Source organism: Anas platyrhynchos, chromosome 15 (assembly GCF_047663525.1).
Source record: "Anas platyrhynchos isolate ZD024472 breed Pekin duck chromosome 15, IASCAAS_PekinDuck_T2T, whole genome shotgun sequence".
Lineage (NCBI taxonomy): Eukaryota > Metazoa > Chordata > Aves > Anseriformes > Anatidae > Anas > Anas platyrhynchos.
In genome coordinates, this window is record NC_092601.1 from 10,293,297 (window position 1) to 10,311,532 (window position 18,236).

General features: G+C 38.3%; 1 protein-coding gene and 1 long non-coding RNA gene across 2 annotated transcripts; one reads left to right on the forward strand and one right to left on the reverse strand.

Annotated features, from left to right (window-relative positions):
* Positions 1-5,817: 5,817 nt before the first annotated feature.
* On the forward strand, positions 5,818-11,432 carry RSL1D1 (ribosomal L1 domain containing 1). The gene is made up of 9 exons (XM_038186911.2): positions 5,818-5,976; positions 6,056-6,195; positions 6,504-6,642; positions 7,244-7,392; positions 7,534-7,635; positions 8,235-8,328; positions 8,422-8,550; positions 9,351-9,569; positions 10,915-11,432. The coding sequence occupies exons 1-9, from the start codon at positions 5,941-5,943 to the stop codon at positions 11,245-11,247; spliced, it is 1,341 nt and encodes a 446-aa protein (XP_038042839.1). The 5' UTR covers positions 5,818-5,940; the 3' UTR covers positions 11,248-11,432.
* On the reverse strand, positions 11,362-18,167 carry LOC139998757 (uncharacterized). Its single transcript, XR_011803653.1, has 3 exons — positions 18,028-18,167; positions 13,999-14,081; positions 11,362-11,404 (listed from the first exon to the last, which is right to left on the reverse strand). It is a non-coding gene; the product is annotated as an uncharacterized lncRNA (long non-coding RNA).
* Positions 18,168-18,236: the final 69 nt, after the last annotated feature.

Consider the following 18,236-nt stretch of genomic DNA (forward strand, 5'->3'; position numbering starts at 1 on the left):
GAGTCCATTATATTTGAATAAACCTCAGATTACATCTCAACTTTTTCATTACATCTCCATTCTACATTTTATAGTCCCATTTTTACTATTATTGAGTACAGCTAGATCTAGATGAAAGGGAAAAAAAGTGTGGCTTTGCTTGAAATAAATACTACTTGCTGATTCACTGAGGGTAATCAACTTTTTTAAAGGACCATTTTGAATACTTATTTTTGTCAAAATGTGGTATGCTGCTTTAAAGAATTAATGAAAATTAAGAAGCTGTGCAACCACAATAGTAAAAATAAGTAAACAAAAATAAGTAATAAAAGTTGGATTGAGGCTATAGAAACCATAGGAGCATGGCTGGTATAGCTGTGCTAGCACATGATACTGGCAGAGTATTCCTGGGTCCTGGACTGGATATAGCTTATACCAGCAAAACTGTGAGTGAGTTTCTGCAGAAAGGAGCAATTTGGGGATGTTTCTCCCCCGTATAATTGCATTTACAGCAGCCTTTGTATGCGATGTGGTACTAATCAGGATCACACCTCTTTTCCCTGATTGTTGGCCAAAGTTTGTAGCGTAGATATGGCTTAAGTGTATAGCCATGATGTAAGTTATAAATTATAATTATGTAAATTAAGACCTTGTATGTCATTTAAATGAAAGCCTTGGTATATGTAACAATAATTAAATGTAAAAAAAAAAAAAAAAGTGTGCAGCAGTACTAATTATTCTGCAACAAGAAAATAATTACTTATTTCTGCAACTTACCAAGAAGTAAAGCACACTAAATGGAGAAATGAGTACAGCATTCAGTTGACTTAACACTGTCATCATCCATCTAAACCCAATTCTGCTACCTTGGTTATCTTTGCAGACAATCGGGAACTGATATACAAATGTATGATGGCACTGGTTTCCTGAGACACTCATTCTGATAGTAAACTGTATTATTGAACAACGAGCTATTGATGATGTTGTAATTGTGTTGTAAGACAAATGGCTGCTCTAAGGAGGTTTATCCATGGGGATATTTGCTGGTCATGAATTTTATGTTTTGTTTTTTTTTTTCTCTGACATAAAGGCCCAGCAAAGATTGCTCAGTGAAGAACCTCTGTTTTAGACTATTTATGGCACCAGTCCATAAAAACTGTTAATTATGAGAAATGTGTTTTTATAAGTGTTTATTAACGAGTATTACTTAAGAAAGAAAAAGAAAAAAAGATTGTTTCAATTGTCCCAAGTATTTAATTCTGTATTACTCTGGCTTTTTGGTTCTTAATGCAGAGTGTTTAAATGATGATGTTAAAGCAGATGAAATGTACTCCAGATAAGACTGTTTTCTCCTGAACTGATACAAGGCTATTCCTTATTCTGCTGTTTTTGTATACACTACAGAGGATTTGGTAAAGAAAAATACACCAACAAAACTGGAGTTACTACTGAAGATTTCATATTGTGAACCTGTTTCTTTCCTTGTGTTTATTTTAATGCAGTATAAACATAACAAAATATTTATTTCCCTCTGAAGAAATGCTAGAAAGGAGTCTAGTCTAAATATAAAATGGAAATCTATGCTAACAAACGTAAAATCTGTTGTGTGTATATATAAGTTTTAATACGCTTTCATCAGCTCTCCCTCCCAAAAAGTCTCAACTTCCAATGTAAGTTTGAATGTAAGGAATCTACCCTCAGTTAATTACAGATACACCTAAAAAAGCCCACATACTTCCAAATAAATTGAGAGATGACAGATTAACCATTAGATGAAAATTGTATTTGGGACTGTGTTCTGTCATCTGTTAAACCTGTAGAACTGGTGATAGGCAAAGGATTATAATGTAGAAAGTTTACAGCTTGTGTCACAAAGACAGGTGCCTCTGGTTCTTAAACAGTAGTTTTTTAATAACTGAATAACTTGGGATGTAAGTATCCATCCAGCTGACAGTTAGCTAGTATAGCTAGAGGCTTACACTAGGATCGCAAAGGAGCACAATCAAAGAAAACGAGTGCTTGAACAGAAGTGATGCAGATTCTTTTCTTAGGTCTCCATGATAAAGTGTACTTCTTACTCCTGATTTCCTTTTTCCATGATCTGTGTGCCACTTCTGTTGCACAAAGAAATATACTTTATAAAGCAAGATCTGGGGTTTTATCTGCCATCAAATAATCTAGAGGAACACAAACTTGGTACTGGAACTTCTGGAATGCACAATAAGAAAATAATTTTAAACCTCAAAGATCTGTTTACAGCAGAAACAATTGCTGCTTGTACATCCCCTTTGCCAGGACAAAGTACAAAATTAGAGTTAAATAGAAACATCATCTTAAGTAAGTAATAAGGTAGAAAGGCTGGCAAGTATGTCATTTCAAATCTTAGTTGTGACTGGACTTAAGGAAAAAATACTTTCATCAGCAGAGAAAGCTAAATTCAAAGCTACGTCAGAGTATGTTTATTTTACAATCTGTTTTTAGTATGGGGTAACATTTACAAAAATAAATAATTTTCATTAGAGTATTAATTTGTGAACTTGAAAAATTAAAAGTTAACATTACTCTTTATAGTTTGTTCCCATTGCATATAACTCACGTACTATACTGAAATATTTCTTATCCAGAGATTAACTTATTTTCCCATGACATCTCTATTAACTATGTCAAACACCTTTCAAGAGAAAATTATCTAAGTCAGTTAAACCGCATCTACTGAAATTTAGTCACATCAAACTTGAAAAGTGGCAGGAAAATGTGCTTGGATGAGATTGATATGTGAGAAATTTGAATTTGAGTCATTAATCATAGTGATTCAAAGTAATAGTGACTAATAATAGTCCCTTAAATTTATCTTACTAATGCTATGCTGACCCAGTATAGTCAGGCTTCAAACATACTGTTCAATCACCTCTTACAACACTAGCCTAGCATACTGTCAAAGAGCCTTCCCCGTCATCTGACTTTATCTGTTTTATTTTAACATCTCACAATAATCTGTTGATGTTTTATTAAGGCATCTGCTGTAAAATATGCAAGGCCTATGCAGGCATAGGAGCAAGGCTAATACAATTATCAGATTATAAAATGCCACAGCTAGCATCATATGCGTAAGTCCTACTAGTGTTGAAAAGATACTAATGAGTCTGCCTGATTTAGCTACTCTGGGTGGTCCTAGCCTTTCAATAATTTCTCTAATCAATACTTCATGCTACGACTACATGGCAACAAAGGATAGCTTTTATTTTTCCTGGCTAGTTTCATTTATCTTGTTTGTCCAAAATCACACAATAGAAGGTTAAAATTTCCATTTTCCAGGACATTTTTTTCCCACCAATATCAATCAGTAAATAACCTATCTACAGTAAATTACATCAAGTCAATTAGTATGCAAACAACCTCCTGAACTCGATATGCCTGTCTCGTTACAAATCGTGAAAGCACAACTACACAGTGTTGCAGCTACTGCCTTAAGTCTTCCTTGGACAAGTCTTAAAGCCATTGACTCTTTGCTGTTACTCTGTGAGTTCTGCCAGCAGAGTGGAAACAAATCATTACATAAAGGAACTTGTCTTGATTAGGGTATTTTAATCCCTTTCTCTTTGCATTGGCACACTGACTGAATAACAAATTTTGTTGGAAGACACACGAAGGAATAAAGCCATAACTAGAAAAGCAAAAACGAGCAAAAATCTGGAAGTGACGAGTGAGTGACCAAGACCAAGATTCCGTATTTTATGTTTAACTCCTGGTTATGCAAAGCTAGGTTACCCAGGTGGCAGATCACTTGCATGATGAATCACAGAATCACAGAATCACAGAATTTCTAGGTTGGAAGAGACCTCAAGATCATCGAGTCCAACCTCTAACCTCACACTAACAGTCCCCACTAAACCATATCCCTAAGCTCTACATCTAAACGTCTTTTGAAGACTTCCAGGGATGGTGACTCCACCACCTCCCTGGGCAGCCTGTTCCAGTGCCTAACAACCCTTTCAGTAAAGAAGTTCTTCCTAACATCTAACCTAAAACTCCCCTGGCGCAACTTTAGCCCATTCCCCCTCGTCCTGTCACCAGGCACGTGGGAGAACAGGCCAACCCCCACCTCACTACAGCCTCCTTTAAGGTATCTGTAGAGAGCGATAAGGTCGCCCCTGAGCCTCCTCTTCTCCAGGCTGAACAAGCCCAGCTCCTTCAGCCGCTCCTCATAGGACTTGCTCTCCAGGCCCCTCACCATCTTCGTCGCCCTTCTTTGGACCCGCTCAAGCACCTCGATGTCCTTCTTGTAGCGAGGGGCCCAAAATGCAGAGCACCAAAGCTGCCAGGGGATGCACAGCACAGTAACAAGGTGAAAATAGCTCCAGGGTGGATCTGATGTTAATACCATGCACTTAGGCCACGTAGAATCAGACGGCATGTGTCCCACTGCTAAGCTAGTTCCATGGAATCAGTCAATGCATTTCTAAACTGGAACACAGATGCAGTAGATGCCTTAGTGTTCACAAATAAGGAAGAAAGGGTTTGACATGTGACAATCAATGGTGACCTCAACTGTAGTGACCAGGAAATGCTGATGGCTGCAAGGAAGATGAGTAGATTCAAGATGCTGATGAGTAAACTCAAGATGCTGATGGCTGCAAGGAAGATGAGTAGCAGACTTCAGGAAAGGGACGACGGTTTATTCAGGGAAACAGGAGGCGGCACTCCATGGGAGGCAGCTCTGAAGGGCAAAGGAGCTCAGAAAAGCTGGCAGCTGGTCTTTAAGGACAATCTTTTCAAATCTTAACAAAGGTACCTCCTGATACTCAGGAAAACAAGTAGATCCATGAGGAGTTTGTCTTGGCTAAACAGGGAGTTTATGGCAGCACTCCAGTGCAAAAAGACAGTAATGCAGGAGGTAAAATCAAGGACAGTCTGCAAAGAAGGAATCTAGAAACATTGCTAAGCCATGTAGGTATTGTCACAGGACAATCAAAGCTCACCTAGAGCTAAAACTGTCCATGAATATCAGGGGCAACAAGAATAGCTTCCAATGCTTTGAAAGGAAACTGGGCAAGGGTCCCAATGACTTGAGAGGAGCAAGAGGTCCACCTACTCTCAAAAAGCACCAAGAGGGCAATCCAGGAGCCACAGACCTGTCGTCCTCACTTGGGCCCTGGAAAAATCATGGGACAAGTCCTCTTAAAACAGATGAAGGAGCTGCTTGTGAACAATCAGCATGGACTGACTGTGCAAATCATGCCTGCCCCATGTGATTACTTTCCATGACAAAATTGCTGAATTTATGGATAAGGAGAACAGAGCGGATGTCACTTACCTCACCTTTAGCATATTTTTCAAGTCTCCCTCAGTATTCTGGTATCTTAAATATTATGGTCCGGGTGGGTGGCAACCAACTGGCTAGTGACTACCTAGAAAATGGGGTTCTGAGGACAGAGGTAATGGCTTGTACTCTACCTGAAGGTCGCTAACAAGCAGGGTACCACTGGGTTTGAGTGGGGAAGGAGTAGTGCCAACTACAGGCTGGACAATGACTGGAGAGCAGCTCTGCTGGGAAGGACAGGGAGGGGGGGACAGACAGCAGGCTGGGCATGGGCCGGCTAAACGTGCTCCCTGCAGGCAGCCGTACAGCGCCGCACCGGGCTGTGACAGGAATCCTGCGTACCATGGGGACATGGGCAGGAGAACCAGGGCTGATAGAGCGGGAGCTCCCCCCGGGGGGCCGCGAAGGGCCGACCGGAGGCAGCCGCGAGCGGCCGGCCCGTACTTCGTGAGCCGGGCGGGCCGGGGCCGCTCTCACTGAGGCAAAGCCGCCTCCTGGGCACACGGCGCCCAGCCGGGCTCGGCACCGCCGGCCTCCCGCCGCCAGGCCGCGCCCGCTCCCGCTGCCGGGAGGGCCGGAAGGGGCGGCCGGGCCCCGCCGGGCCCCGGAAGGCGGCGGCCACACGTGGCGGCGGGGGAGCCATGGCCGGGGACACGGCAAAGCTCCACCGCGGGCAGGTACCGCGGGGAGCCGGCTGGGGCGGTCGGGGTTTGGCTTGGTCTGGCTTTGCTTCAAGTGCGGCCGGTGCCGTTGCAGGTGCGGAAGGCGGTGGAGGCCCTGCTGGCTTTCTCCAAGAGCAAGGCGAAGGGAGACGAGCTGCTCCTCAACGAGAGCGACTGCCTGCACCTGCTGGTGACCGTGTGGAAGATCCCGCGAGTGGAGCAGGTCATCAAAATGTAAGGCACCGGCCCGCGGGGAGCCTCCCGTCCTGCGACGTGGCGTTGGTTGGGGGCTCGGGGAATGCGTTGCCACGGCCCTGGCACTGCTTTTAGCTGTACCCTGCCGTGCTGAGAAAGCTCACAGCGCTTTGTCTGGGCGCCAGCACTACCCAGCTTCAGCGGGTGCAGGCATGGTGCGGAGCATGGATGGTTCATGTCCTCCCAGGATACGTGCGCTACCTGCGCTAATGATCTTTGTAGGCAATGTAGTTTCCTACTTCTGGGAAAAACTTGTGTCTCCTCTCCATCTTATGTCCTCGCTGTAGACCTCTGCCACATAGCATCCGAACAGAAACAGCAGAGATTTGCCTGTTCACAAAAGATGAACCGAATTTGTCTGCAGAACAGACTGAAAATCTATACAAGAAACTTTTAACACAGAATGGGATCACAAATGTTAGCCAGGTAAGGAAAAGAGATGATAATATAGCACAGTACTGTTGTGTCTCTCTTCTTCAGTGGAAAAGGAAAAAAAAATCAGTGTTTAATATTTTAATCTCAGCAGTTAACAACCTCAAGTAAGGCTTTTTCTAACTATTCAAACTGTATGTTTCCCAAACTTAAAAAATTACTCAAAATAATTTAAATTTAAGACTATGCCTTTAGCAATCAGATGTAATGGTTAAATAAATATTCAGTATTTGGTTTTAAAATTTTTAGTTGTTTACTCACATTACAAAAGAATGTTCAAGTCCTTTGCAGCTGGATTGGATCACTTATGCTTCCCTCAATAAAATTGGAAAACATTTTCTATTGCTGTATTTATCTTGATTTAGGTATTACCATGTACTCTAGTTTTGTTTGGTGATGTGCAGTTGCTATGCAAGAGATCCATATCATCTAATTCTTAAAAACTACTGCATCCTTTTTCTATCATTTGTCGTCAACATTCTAAAATAATTCTTATTGACCAGCTAACAGTTATGCAGCTTAATTTTATACGGTTATAAGAAATATTCTATGTTGTGTTTTCAGTGGCAGGACTAAACTGTTACTTTCATTGCAGGTGATCTCATACAAAACTCTCAAAAAAGAGTATAAACCATTTGAAGCAAAGCGTCGCCTCCTGAACAGATTTGATCTCTTCCTGTCTGATGACCGAATTAGAAGGCTTTTGCCCTCACATATAGGAAAACACTTCTATGAAAGGAAAAAGTAGGTCTTTGAATTCTGTGTATTGTTTTTGCATTGTTACTATTTTAATAAATTCTTCTTACTAAAGTTTTGCTTAGTTATTTGGTAGTTTATTTGATTTTTTTTTAATTATTATTTTTCCCTCTACCTTTTCTTTTTTAGGGCGCCATTATGTGTTAACCTAAAAGCCAAAAATCTTGCTAAGGAGTTTCAAAAACATATCCAGGGTACAACACTCCCAGTTACCAACAAAGGGTGCTGTTAGTAAGTATGAGGAGTTTAATACTTCAGAGGAAGTAACTGTAGGAATTTTGAATTGTTTATTCCATTAACATGCAAGTAAGATGTTAAGGGTCACCATTCCAGGTACAGGTCATTTTGAACCTTAGAAAAGAGGTATAAACCAACAAACCATATAAAGAGATCAGAAATTCTACATACTAAGAAGTCTCACTCTGAAGTTTTTTTTCCTTGTTGCTAAGGAATTTCTGGGTAACTGTCACTGTCAATCAGCATGTACAGTCAAAGAAAAATATTACTGTTCAATTAGATAACAACCACTTCTAAGATACTGTCTTATTTTGAGACTTTTTAATCTATTGTGCATCTAAACTAATCTCGATCTAAATCTATCTTAGGAATAAAAGACAGAAATTGCAGTTCATAATATTAAAATGGTTAATACAGGTAAATCTATTCTGACTGTTATTATAAAAGACTTCAGTGATAGTCAGCCATATTCCATGAAGGCTAAAATAATTGCAGATAAGTGGTTTTCTGTTTTATTTCAGGGAATAGTGAAGAACAAGTAACTTAGTATGTTTATTTATTCATATATAAATGTTACTCTTCTCTGTTTTCAGTACAGCACGTATTGGTCACACTGGAATGAAAGCTGATGAGATAGTAGATAACATCATTGCAGCAGCTAAAGTGATTGATAAGAAGTTACCAAAGGTACTGCTGATTGATTGCATCAAATTATGAACTAACTTGGCTTTAGCCTTGTTATTTTTAAATTATGTATTTTTGTTGTTGTTGTTGTTTCAGAACTGGAAAAATGTGAAAGTTCTTCACCTCAAGACACTTAAATCAGTTGCACTTCCAATTTTTACTGCACGTATCTCCAATTTAAATGAGCTTGACAGACAGCCAGTTGTCGACAGAAAGGAAGGAGAGGTAAAAAAAAAATAAAAATCTTCAAACTTGCCGTAAAACCAAATCAGAACCATTAGCTCTTTGGCATCTTTTTATGTGTTATAGCAACTAATGTGTTGGGTTTACAAGCTTGAGCTGTGGATTCCAGGCAGCTATGGCCACAAAGTTATTAGGCACTCCTGACGGAGCACTTCCCATACACAGTAACAAGAAATCACTGAAACTCCCTTATATGTTATAAAGCAAATTAGAAATAAGTAAGCTAAGAGTTTCTAGTCTTGAAACATAGATTCAACTGAGATTCACACTTGAAACTCTTGCTTGAATAGTGTATTTGTATTTGCCTCCTGAAACTACATTCATTAACATATACATGGATTTAGACTGTGCATCCATTTATATATTTGCTAATCAGTGGCATAGGAGCTTGTGAATTATTCAGATATTTGTATATTATTTTGCCAGGATGGGAGGGGAGGGCTTCATCTACATTAAACTAAAAAAAAAAAAAAAAAAAAGCTATTCCTTTGTACTTGGTTCTGCCTATTTTCTTCCAATTTCTAAAACAAATGGGGAGCATATATATACAACTTAAAGATTATTTTTTACATTGTTTTCATTTATTTATGAGGTGTTTATGAGGAGCTTCTCCTATGGTGAATGTAACACATTTTCATATTTTACTTATGGTTGACCAGTCCAGGTTTAATGAAGAACATTTCAATTTATGTTGCTAGACTGTCTTATTCTTAACCATATTAAAACAATTGTTGTGTTTAGAAATGCTATGTTGTCTGAGGTATACTTCAAATTCTTTGTAGAAAGGGAAGAAGAAGAAGAAGAAGAAAACAAAAAAGACAGCTAAAAAAGTAAATTCAAGTCAAGTTGCTGTGAAAACGGAAAATAAGGATGTTGCTGCAACCCAGGAACTTGTGATTAAAGAAAAAGTAGAAGTAGTCCAAGAACCAGATGAACATAATGATGAAGAAGAAATTCCACAACTGGTGCCCATGCAAATAACCACCCTAGCTGAGCTAAAGGTAATTTTAAAATACCGAGAAACTTACATTTCAGTTAAAACTAAATACTATGAACTATGTAAATCGCTTATTGTTCCTTATGGGATAACATCTTTTAACAGACTTCAGGTGAATTGAATTTTCTTAAAAATATGATGAAAGCAAGATCTGTGTGTATATGGGGGGATGCTCTGAGGATTTATTTACTTATTTTTAGTTAATTCCTTGTACAAAGGAAGCCAGTGTTTATTGTCCTTTTTATTGTTTTCCTAAATAGTGGCAATTTTGTCTGGCTTATAACTAGGCCTGAAGTCAGAAGAAAGGGTAAAATGATTGAGAAACATTTATGTTTTAAAAGATCAGTAACTTAATTAATTCAAAATTTCCTATTAAATTATATATTTTAATGCATTATCTATCAAGTGCAGAACATGAAAAACAAATGCATGTGTTCTCTAGGACAGTAATATACAACATTAACAATCACAATATACATTAAGAGCTAGCAGCTTGCATGAAATACTGTATAGATTTACTGTTGTGGATATTGAAGGTAGCATGGATTTTGTCACATGTCTGCAAAACAACCAAACTCACAGTATTCGCATGTCTAACAAATACCTAATGGACAGAAATGGGTGAATAAAACAGTAATGCTTTTAAATTCAAATCAGTTATACTACACTTGTGATTAGAGCGTATCTTTACATTCTAACTCTGCATCTGTTCAGAAATATCTAGACTACCACTATGATTATGTGCAGCCCAGTAAAAAAAAAAAAAAAAAATCGTACAGCTTGCTTCAAGCTGCTGTCATGCAGAAGGCCTCTGTCAGCTCACACGATGTGATTGCCAGAGACGTGGGATAGGTACAGCTGGAGTTGGTGTGAGTTACTCTGGTGTCAGCAGCCTTCTTTTCAGAGCGCCATTTGGGAATATATGATGATCTCTCAGGAATACTGGGCTTAGTGCTCATGTGAAAGTGCAGTTTGTGTGTGTACAGGTGGACTCTGAATAGAGTTGATCTCTGGAATCTATTAAACCCAAACGCAGGAGAAGAAGGGGATTGTGGTTTAAATTCTGCCATCATAACAGTTCAATGACTTGGTTAATCAGGAAGGTGAACATCCTCATATCTGTTCAATCTACTTAGTAATTATTTTGTTAATTTTTCATGATTTAGTTCTGTGTTTAGTTCCTCTGTTTCCAGCCTGAAATGCGGAAAAAAATCATTTGGGCTAAGGGAATAGTACAATCGATAGAAAGCGTTTGTCATTTAGAATGGTTTTCATTGATCACTCTTGGAAAAAAAACAGTGGAGATGTTTGTTATTTGGAAAAGTAATACTTTTTTGTCTTAATTACAGGAAGTGGAACCAAATCAGAGTCCTGTGGAAAGTGACAACCTGGGCAAGAAAACAAAAGCAACCCTTGGTAAGAGAAAGAAACAACCTCTAGATGCTGAGGCTCCAAAACCAAAACATGCAGATGTGCAGATGTCACCAAAACAGAAAAAAGCCAAGCAGCCCAGCATGCCAAAGGAAGCAATAAAAGAAAAAGAGCTGAAAAAGACTCCCAAAAAGCCTGAAGCAAAGTCTTTTGCAACACCTAAAGCTGGGAAACTAGTACAGTCAGGCAAGAAACCTTCCAAAACACCAAAGCAAACACCCAAGAAAGTGGGCAGGCCACAGTCAGCATGATTGTTGTCTATTGTAACTTTTTATATAGTAATTCAGTTATGTCTTTTAGAAAGCAAGCATATTCATGAAATAACGTACCTTGTTAAGAAAATCTCATCCGAAGAGCTTTTTTCACTGACTTGTAATGATTCATTTGTGTTTTCTTCTAATGGATGAGCTGGAACAAATAAATGCATTCATTTTAATTGGCTTTGTTTATTACCTTATCTTTCTCCTAGTCCAAACGGAAAGCACCCAAATTAATTAGGTGTCAAAGAGCAGGGAAGGGACTATTACAGATAGAAGTAGAGAAATATTGTGAAAGCGATGTTTTCCAGAAGTATAACTTGGCACTGGTATGAAAAAGGGCTGAAATAAAACCCACGTATCCCAAGAAAGACAATCTAACATGATTTAAAACATGAAATCACTGCTGCCATTTTTCTTGAATTGTTCAATATAACGAAAATATGTTATTACAGATATTCAAGTTAGCAGCCTGATTACAAGCAAAAGCTTTGTTTTGTTGTGTTTTTTTTTTTTTTTTAAGCTATTTTTATCAAGGGTATATGCATAAATTATGGACAATTTTAAAACCAGCAATTCTTGACTTCAAAGAACTGTCACTATGAGAGGGGGATAAAATATACTGGTTGCTGTCTTTCTCACACTGCAGAAACTTTATTGGAATGTTTTGGGTTCTTTTTCAGTATTAAGTAATACAATTTTTTTTTTCCTAATAGTTTTTGGGTGAGTTTATTTTCACTATATGCAGAGTTCCTCTGTGACTTGGAGCCCTGGTCTGTATCTGCTGTGTCTCATTTCATCATCTGCCTGAACTGTTTATAGTGTTTTTCATGTCATGATGTCCACGCAGTTTTGCCTAGGAAACAGTTGTTTTGTATGTCTTGCTCTGACTCTTTAAATTGGTTTTTCTTGCTATAACTATTCTAGCTTGAAATCTGTGCATGTTTTGTCTGCATACAACTTCTTTTGAGTTCTTTCTTATTCTATATATAGCCCTGTGTGGATCTGTTACAAGGGAAATGATGCAGCTTTCCCTTCTCCAATTCTCCGTCCTGAGGTTAGAGATGTCTGTTCTTCCTTAGAACCAGAGTATAGTAATATAATCCTCTAAAGCCTTTTGTGGAGTACTTCTCAGTTTGACATTCTCCATTCCAGCCTGTGCTTTATTGGAAATACTCACAGGGGAATCTAATGATTCTCAAGAACGGATACTAAAACCTTTTCCTGTCTTCTTCCTTCAGCAGGTCTGATAATTGAATGCAAAATCTGTCTTCCTTACATTTCTACAAGAAGTCGTCTTCCTATCTATATACAGGCTCTGCAGCAGTATCTTTCAGAGAATGCTGTTCCATGCAGTACTTTACCCCTAAATCTGTCTGCAAATACAAACTTGCTTCAGTAGTTAAAATAATAATAAATACAGCTATATCTTCCACTTCAAACAAATCTTCTGGTTTCTAAAGCTTGCTTCCTCTTGGGTGACGTTATTTCTCTTTGAAGGATGTTTATCTGCATGCTCAAGTTCAGTTGTAGAATGGATGTTCTCATTGCAAGACCACAGTTTATGTGAGCTCTTTCCTGCCACCTCGCTTCCAAATTCTCTGTATTTTGTAATTAATGCTATGGCTGAAATCTAAGGACTTCGCTGTTCAATGTGCTCGTGCTTCATGTAGCAGACACCTGTCTCTTATGATTTTAGTTAGTCTTAAACTACAAAATTACTACATAAACTACAGGCATCAATTTCTTAAATTACAGGTTTGACTATATCTTCTTTAAACCCTCAGGCTTGTCTTCCCTTTGCTCTCCTGCCATATAAGGCAGGCCTGTCACAATTTAAAATTCTTCTTCATAATTCTTAAACCCTGTTAATGTATTGGCTTTCCAGATGATAAGCCCATTTTGTTCAAAAGTTTCTAACTGTGATTCTTCAATGGTGTTTGTAACATTTCAGGAGACAGAACTAGTTCTTTTCCCTACACCTCGAAGAAAAAGATTATCTTGCAAGTAAAGTCATGCTTATCAGTGTAGTCTCATCTTTCTTTACACTCACTAGATTTGTTTTTCAAAGCTGTAATGTTACTGAGACAGACTATTTTTGAATTGTTTGCATATCTAGGGAAATAGGGCTCTGGTCAGTGATAAGGGTTTCTAGACGCTATTTGAGTACAAATAATAAACTGATTTGTTTCAGTTGTTTCAATGTCAAATATGTTTATTTTTTAACATAATATATAAAATACACTGCAAGGGTATTTGCATTTAATATTTTTATAGCTACAGTTTAGCAGTTTAAGCAGTTGATACTGCAGCTGTTTGCTAGCCATTAAATGGAATAGTAACAGCATATAGATGCTCAGGCCGTAATTGAACTACAGTTTAGAGAAATATCTGCAGTCTATAAAAGGCAGATACCAGTTTCTAGGCTGGGATACAGCATAAAGCAGTCTTTACAATATATATCACTCCAGTATTTTTCAGGGGAAATAACATATATGCATTTATTCATTGAGATCCAAGAATATACATATTTTAATGAACGTGAGAAGTGAGATTGATTTTCTTTTTTTTTTTTTAAACAAACAAACAAAAAACTATGCTTTCTGTCTATGGAAGGAAATGAATCCCAAATCTGTAATTTGATAGAAAAAGATACTTTCCTAAGCTACTTTATTGGTCTTTTTACCTCTATCTTTGTACGTGTTGACCATTTATTCTTTGTGACATCAAGCAGAATTTCCTTACCTCCAACTGTGGTACCTGTTTCTGCTACAGGAACAATTGAGGGTATCCCTGTATGCTGGTCACAGTAGAGTTGTTCCCTCCATCTGAAAAACACCAAGCAGTCTATGAATTCAGATGTGCCACCAAAGTGAATCAGTCCCACAAAAGCATGAAAAACACATTGAAGAACTGAAAAGTTGTATATTTGAATTTGCACAGAATAACCAAATAGTTTCTTTCTCTATGATTAGTTCGTATACTTGGAAAGAATAAAAGGCAGGCTGGTGATGGAAAGCCCTAGCGGTACTAATCTTCATTAACAATATATTACTCAAATTCATAAAAGAATATAAACCAACAGTCTGTAACCAGCCTAATTAGCAGAGTTCAAAAAAAAAAAAAAAAAAAAAAAAAAACCTATCTCCTATTTGGGACATCCTATATTAAGATTTGGATTTGCTGCCTACAGAGTGATGGGGTACTAAATAAAAAGTGGTAAACAAGTCACTAAAGAATATGAAAAGATTCTGTTTGATCCATGGTGTCAACTTCCTTTAACCCGTGACCCCCTGTTCTGATATACCACAAACTTTTTTTTTTTTTTTAATCAATATATAAATGAACCTTAGCCAAAATAGCAAGTCTGGCTCAATGATCTGTTAGATCCATGCTAACAGAAGATCTAATTCTTGATCAAAAATAATCCTATTGCTTTCTAGTCTGGCCTGCAAAGTACCACTTCACTTCCATAATAGTGAAGTTAAGAGAGTAGATGCAGAACTCACCTCCATTTTTGGAAACATGTTTTGGTACCTAATTATCCATGATAAATCATTTGTTAATTTGTAGATATGCAGAAAATTAGGAAATGAAGATCATAACTTCCGTCTGTGTAATTAACAGTGAATCATACTAGCTTGTAGGTGCTAGAAAAGCACATCCTTTGCACTGGAAAAATTAACAAGCACTGCTTGGAAATTCTACAGCAGTTTGAGGCAATTTATGTTGGGATTGCAGTAGCCTTTATGGTCATAGCAGCTCTGGAATTCATAGCTAGGTAAGATGTAAAGCACCTGATGAAGCTACAAACTAAGCCACTGGAGAGAAAGTACATATAATTTCTATTCTCTATATAGCAGAATTTGTTCCTTTTCAAGTTGCAAAGTATCCAGGATTCTGCCAGTTAACTAAGATGTGCCACTACTGATGCAATTTTTACATTTCCTATAAGTAATGTACTCTTTTTTTTTTTCATTTTAAATATATATATGTATATTTAGAGTTCATAAAATCGGGGTAATAATTTAACATGGCCATCACAGATATTCACTTGGAGACATTTGTAGTAGTCACCCTTGCTTGGAATCAGTAAGTTAACACAGTTAACAGAGAATTACATTTCTCAACTCACTCTCAGTTATGTTTTCCTTGCGTAAGAGACCTAGGGAAACTTAACACTTTCCAAACAAAAAAAGGAGGAAATAAGAAAAACATATTCATTCCAAATAAACTGAAACTGTGCCTATTGCTGATATATTACATAATCAATTCTGGTGTATAACATGATTGTTTTCCATTAAATAATTACAACTACCAAGCTGAAAAGACAAAACCGTCTCTTCACTTCCTTTACATAAGCACCCATATAATGAAATAATAGAATATAATAAATTGTTTATGCAATCAGAAGCAGCTGAGGTGAAAAATACACCCTCTAAAGCTAAGCTGATTTAGCTCTGCAACGCAGATTGGTAGGAATTCAGTTCAGCCTTACAAGACCAGCTAGCAGGTACTAGTCAAGGCACTAGTACCTCTGTGGCAATGAGCATCAGGAGGCTAAAACAAATCAAGTATGTTCCTGGGTAAATGCTTAGAGACATGTATAGACCAAGCAATTTATAGATAATTTAAATTTTCTTGAAGGTGGGAAGGAGGAATGAAACATAGAAACCTCTTTGTGTGAATTGTTCGTGTGAACTTAAACTTCCTTTAGAAGAACTGAAAGCACAGAGGCTATACAGAGGATAGAAGGGAAGAGGAAATCAGTAACATTTAAAACATCAGCACTCTCACAAGAAAACAAACAAACAAAAAGTAATCTGGTTCATTTTTACTATTTGCAGCAAGAGCTGATTGCTGCTAGGTCAAAGAAAGCTTCTGTAAGAAGTCTTTTAGTTGAAAGTTTTGATAAAGATATTGCCAAAATATATGCTCTAGTAGTACACAGTGTGGTTGTTTTTTACAGAATTCATTTTATGTTGCTCATTTGTTCTCCATGTTTTTATTAGAGTGGGAACTAACACATGTCCATTATAAGGAAAACCTGGAGTCAAAAACTAAATCTTTCAAAAAGAAAACTACATTGAAACAATTTAGTGCAGCTAACTTGCTAATTACTATTCTACTGAAGCCCCCAAAAAAGGCTGCTGTACTACTTCCTCTTGCCAAGAGAGGGAACCATCTACGTTGTTATTCTACTCTGATTTATATGTCTGGTTGCTTTTTAAAGAATCAAATGGAGATGTATTCAACATGTTAGTAATTTCAGCAGTGTCAAGTCTTGACCTCTGAGCTCTTCCTCAAAAATGGATTTCCATGGGCAGATGAACAGGGAAGAAAAATACCATCTGTCCAGGATTATTAATACTGACTTCTATTTAAACTTCCTTCAGTGCTTCTTACTCCATTGTTCTAAGACATGACCTCTCCCCCTATTAATCTTCAGATTAAGCATAATGATCATAGCCAACCACCAAAATATGTATATGGCAAAATTATATATGACTGTTGGAATTCCCTGTTGTCAGAATATATATATATTATATAACCCTATATATATGTATAACCCTAAAATTAGCTTGACTTCCTAAAACTGTCCTGAATTAATAGAATAATAATAAAACTAAGTAGGTATTTGAACCTCACTCAGATTTGGATAACTGGTAAATTCCTTCTCTTACACTTTTGAGAAGGACAAAAGTTAGAACATTACTTAACACAAGGCAGAAGAGGAATCAAAAAACAAACAAAAAAAAAGTGGGTGTTTTACTGAAACTAGGTTTAAACTTTAAAACGCAAAAGATATTTGAAATTAATCAGGGAGAATAGCAGAACAGGCTTTTTGAGACCTTAGACCACTTCTGTCTTAACAGTTATAGTAACAAAGTGAAAGATATTTTATTGTTGAAGTACTCAGTGTATTTTTAACTTTATTATTATTATTTTTTTCTCAGATAATTTCAGCTTGTGTCTTCCTAAGGATATCTTTTATGGAATAACATCAGGGAGGCAGGCAATCCCTAAAGAAGTGGCTTCATCTAGTTTTGATTCTCCACCTCCAGCAGGAGCAGTGATATGTGAACTAAGTGCTATGACTGAAATTGAGAGTCCATGGTCTTAGTGCAGTAAACCAATCGCACTCCTTGTCACCGTTGTCCTCAGTGGCACTGTTCTTGGCACACTGTGGGAAATATATGGCAGTTGCACATACTGTCAGGCCTTTGCATCTTTTCATTGGTTTGACATTTCTGCTTACTGGAATAGCATGGCTACCCATCATTAAGCAATTTGTTAGAATAGCCTCCTGAGGGTACATGCATGAAAGCCTACAGCTGTATATAGTTCTTGGGCCTGGGGACCTGGAGTGCTAGAAGGTGGGACGTTGTGTGCCAGGTCATTAACTCTCACAAGACTGAACTGAGATACGCAGCTTGCCTTTTACATAACAGTTTTACCTGCTGGGTTTTTCCCCTCTATACCTGCATTCACAACTAGCTTCCTGCTTGTTAACGTGAAGTTGTATTCTGACTGCTCTTTTTAAGGCAATCTCCTCAAACACGTAGTTAAAGCACTCTATATGACCCTACAGATGTACTTTATATTTGCCTTGCAAATCCCCTGCCCAGTAGGAACTGCCTCATCTCACACACGTAGCTGTGTGGGACAGGTACCTTTACTTCAAGACTCCTTCTGGCGTTCCTCCCTTCTGGGGAAGAGCAGGCTGCGCATCAGCCAGCTGAGGCAAAAACCTCTCCTCAGGGCCCAGCTTACCTGCGGGAACACCCGCAGCCTCCAAGCCCCGCTCCTCCCTCACGAAGCGGGGCAGCGCCGCCACGACTTGACTACCGGACAGCAGCAGCCTCGACGCGTCAGGGGCAGGAGGCAGCAGCCTGCCGGCGGCGCCCAACACCCGAGAGAGAAGTCCAGCTGCAGGGACGGGTCTCTAAGCGGTTACAGAGAGCCTGAGGGCGGCCGCCTCC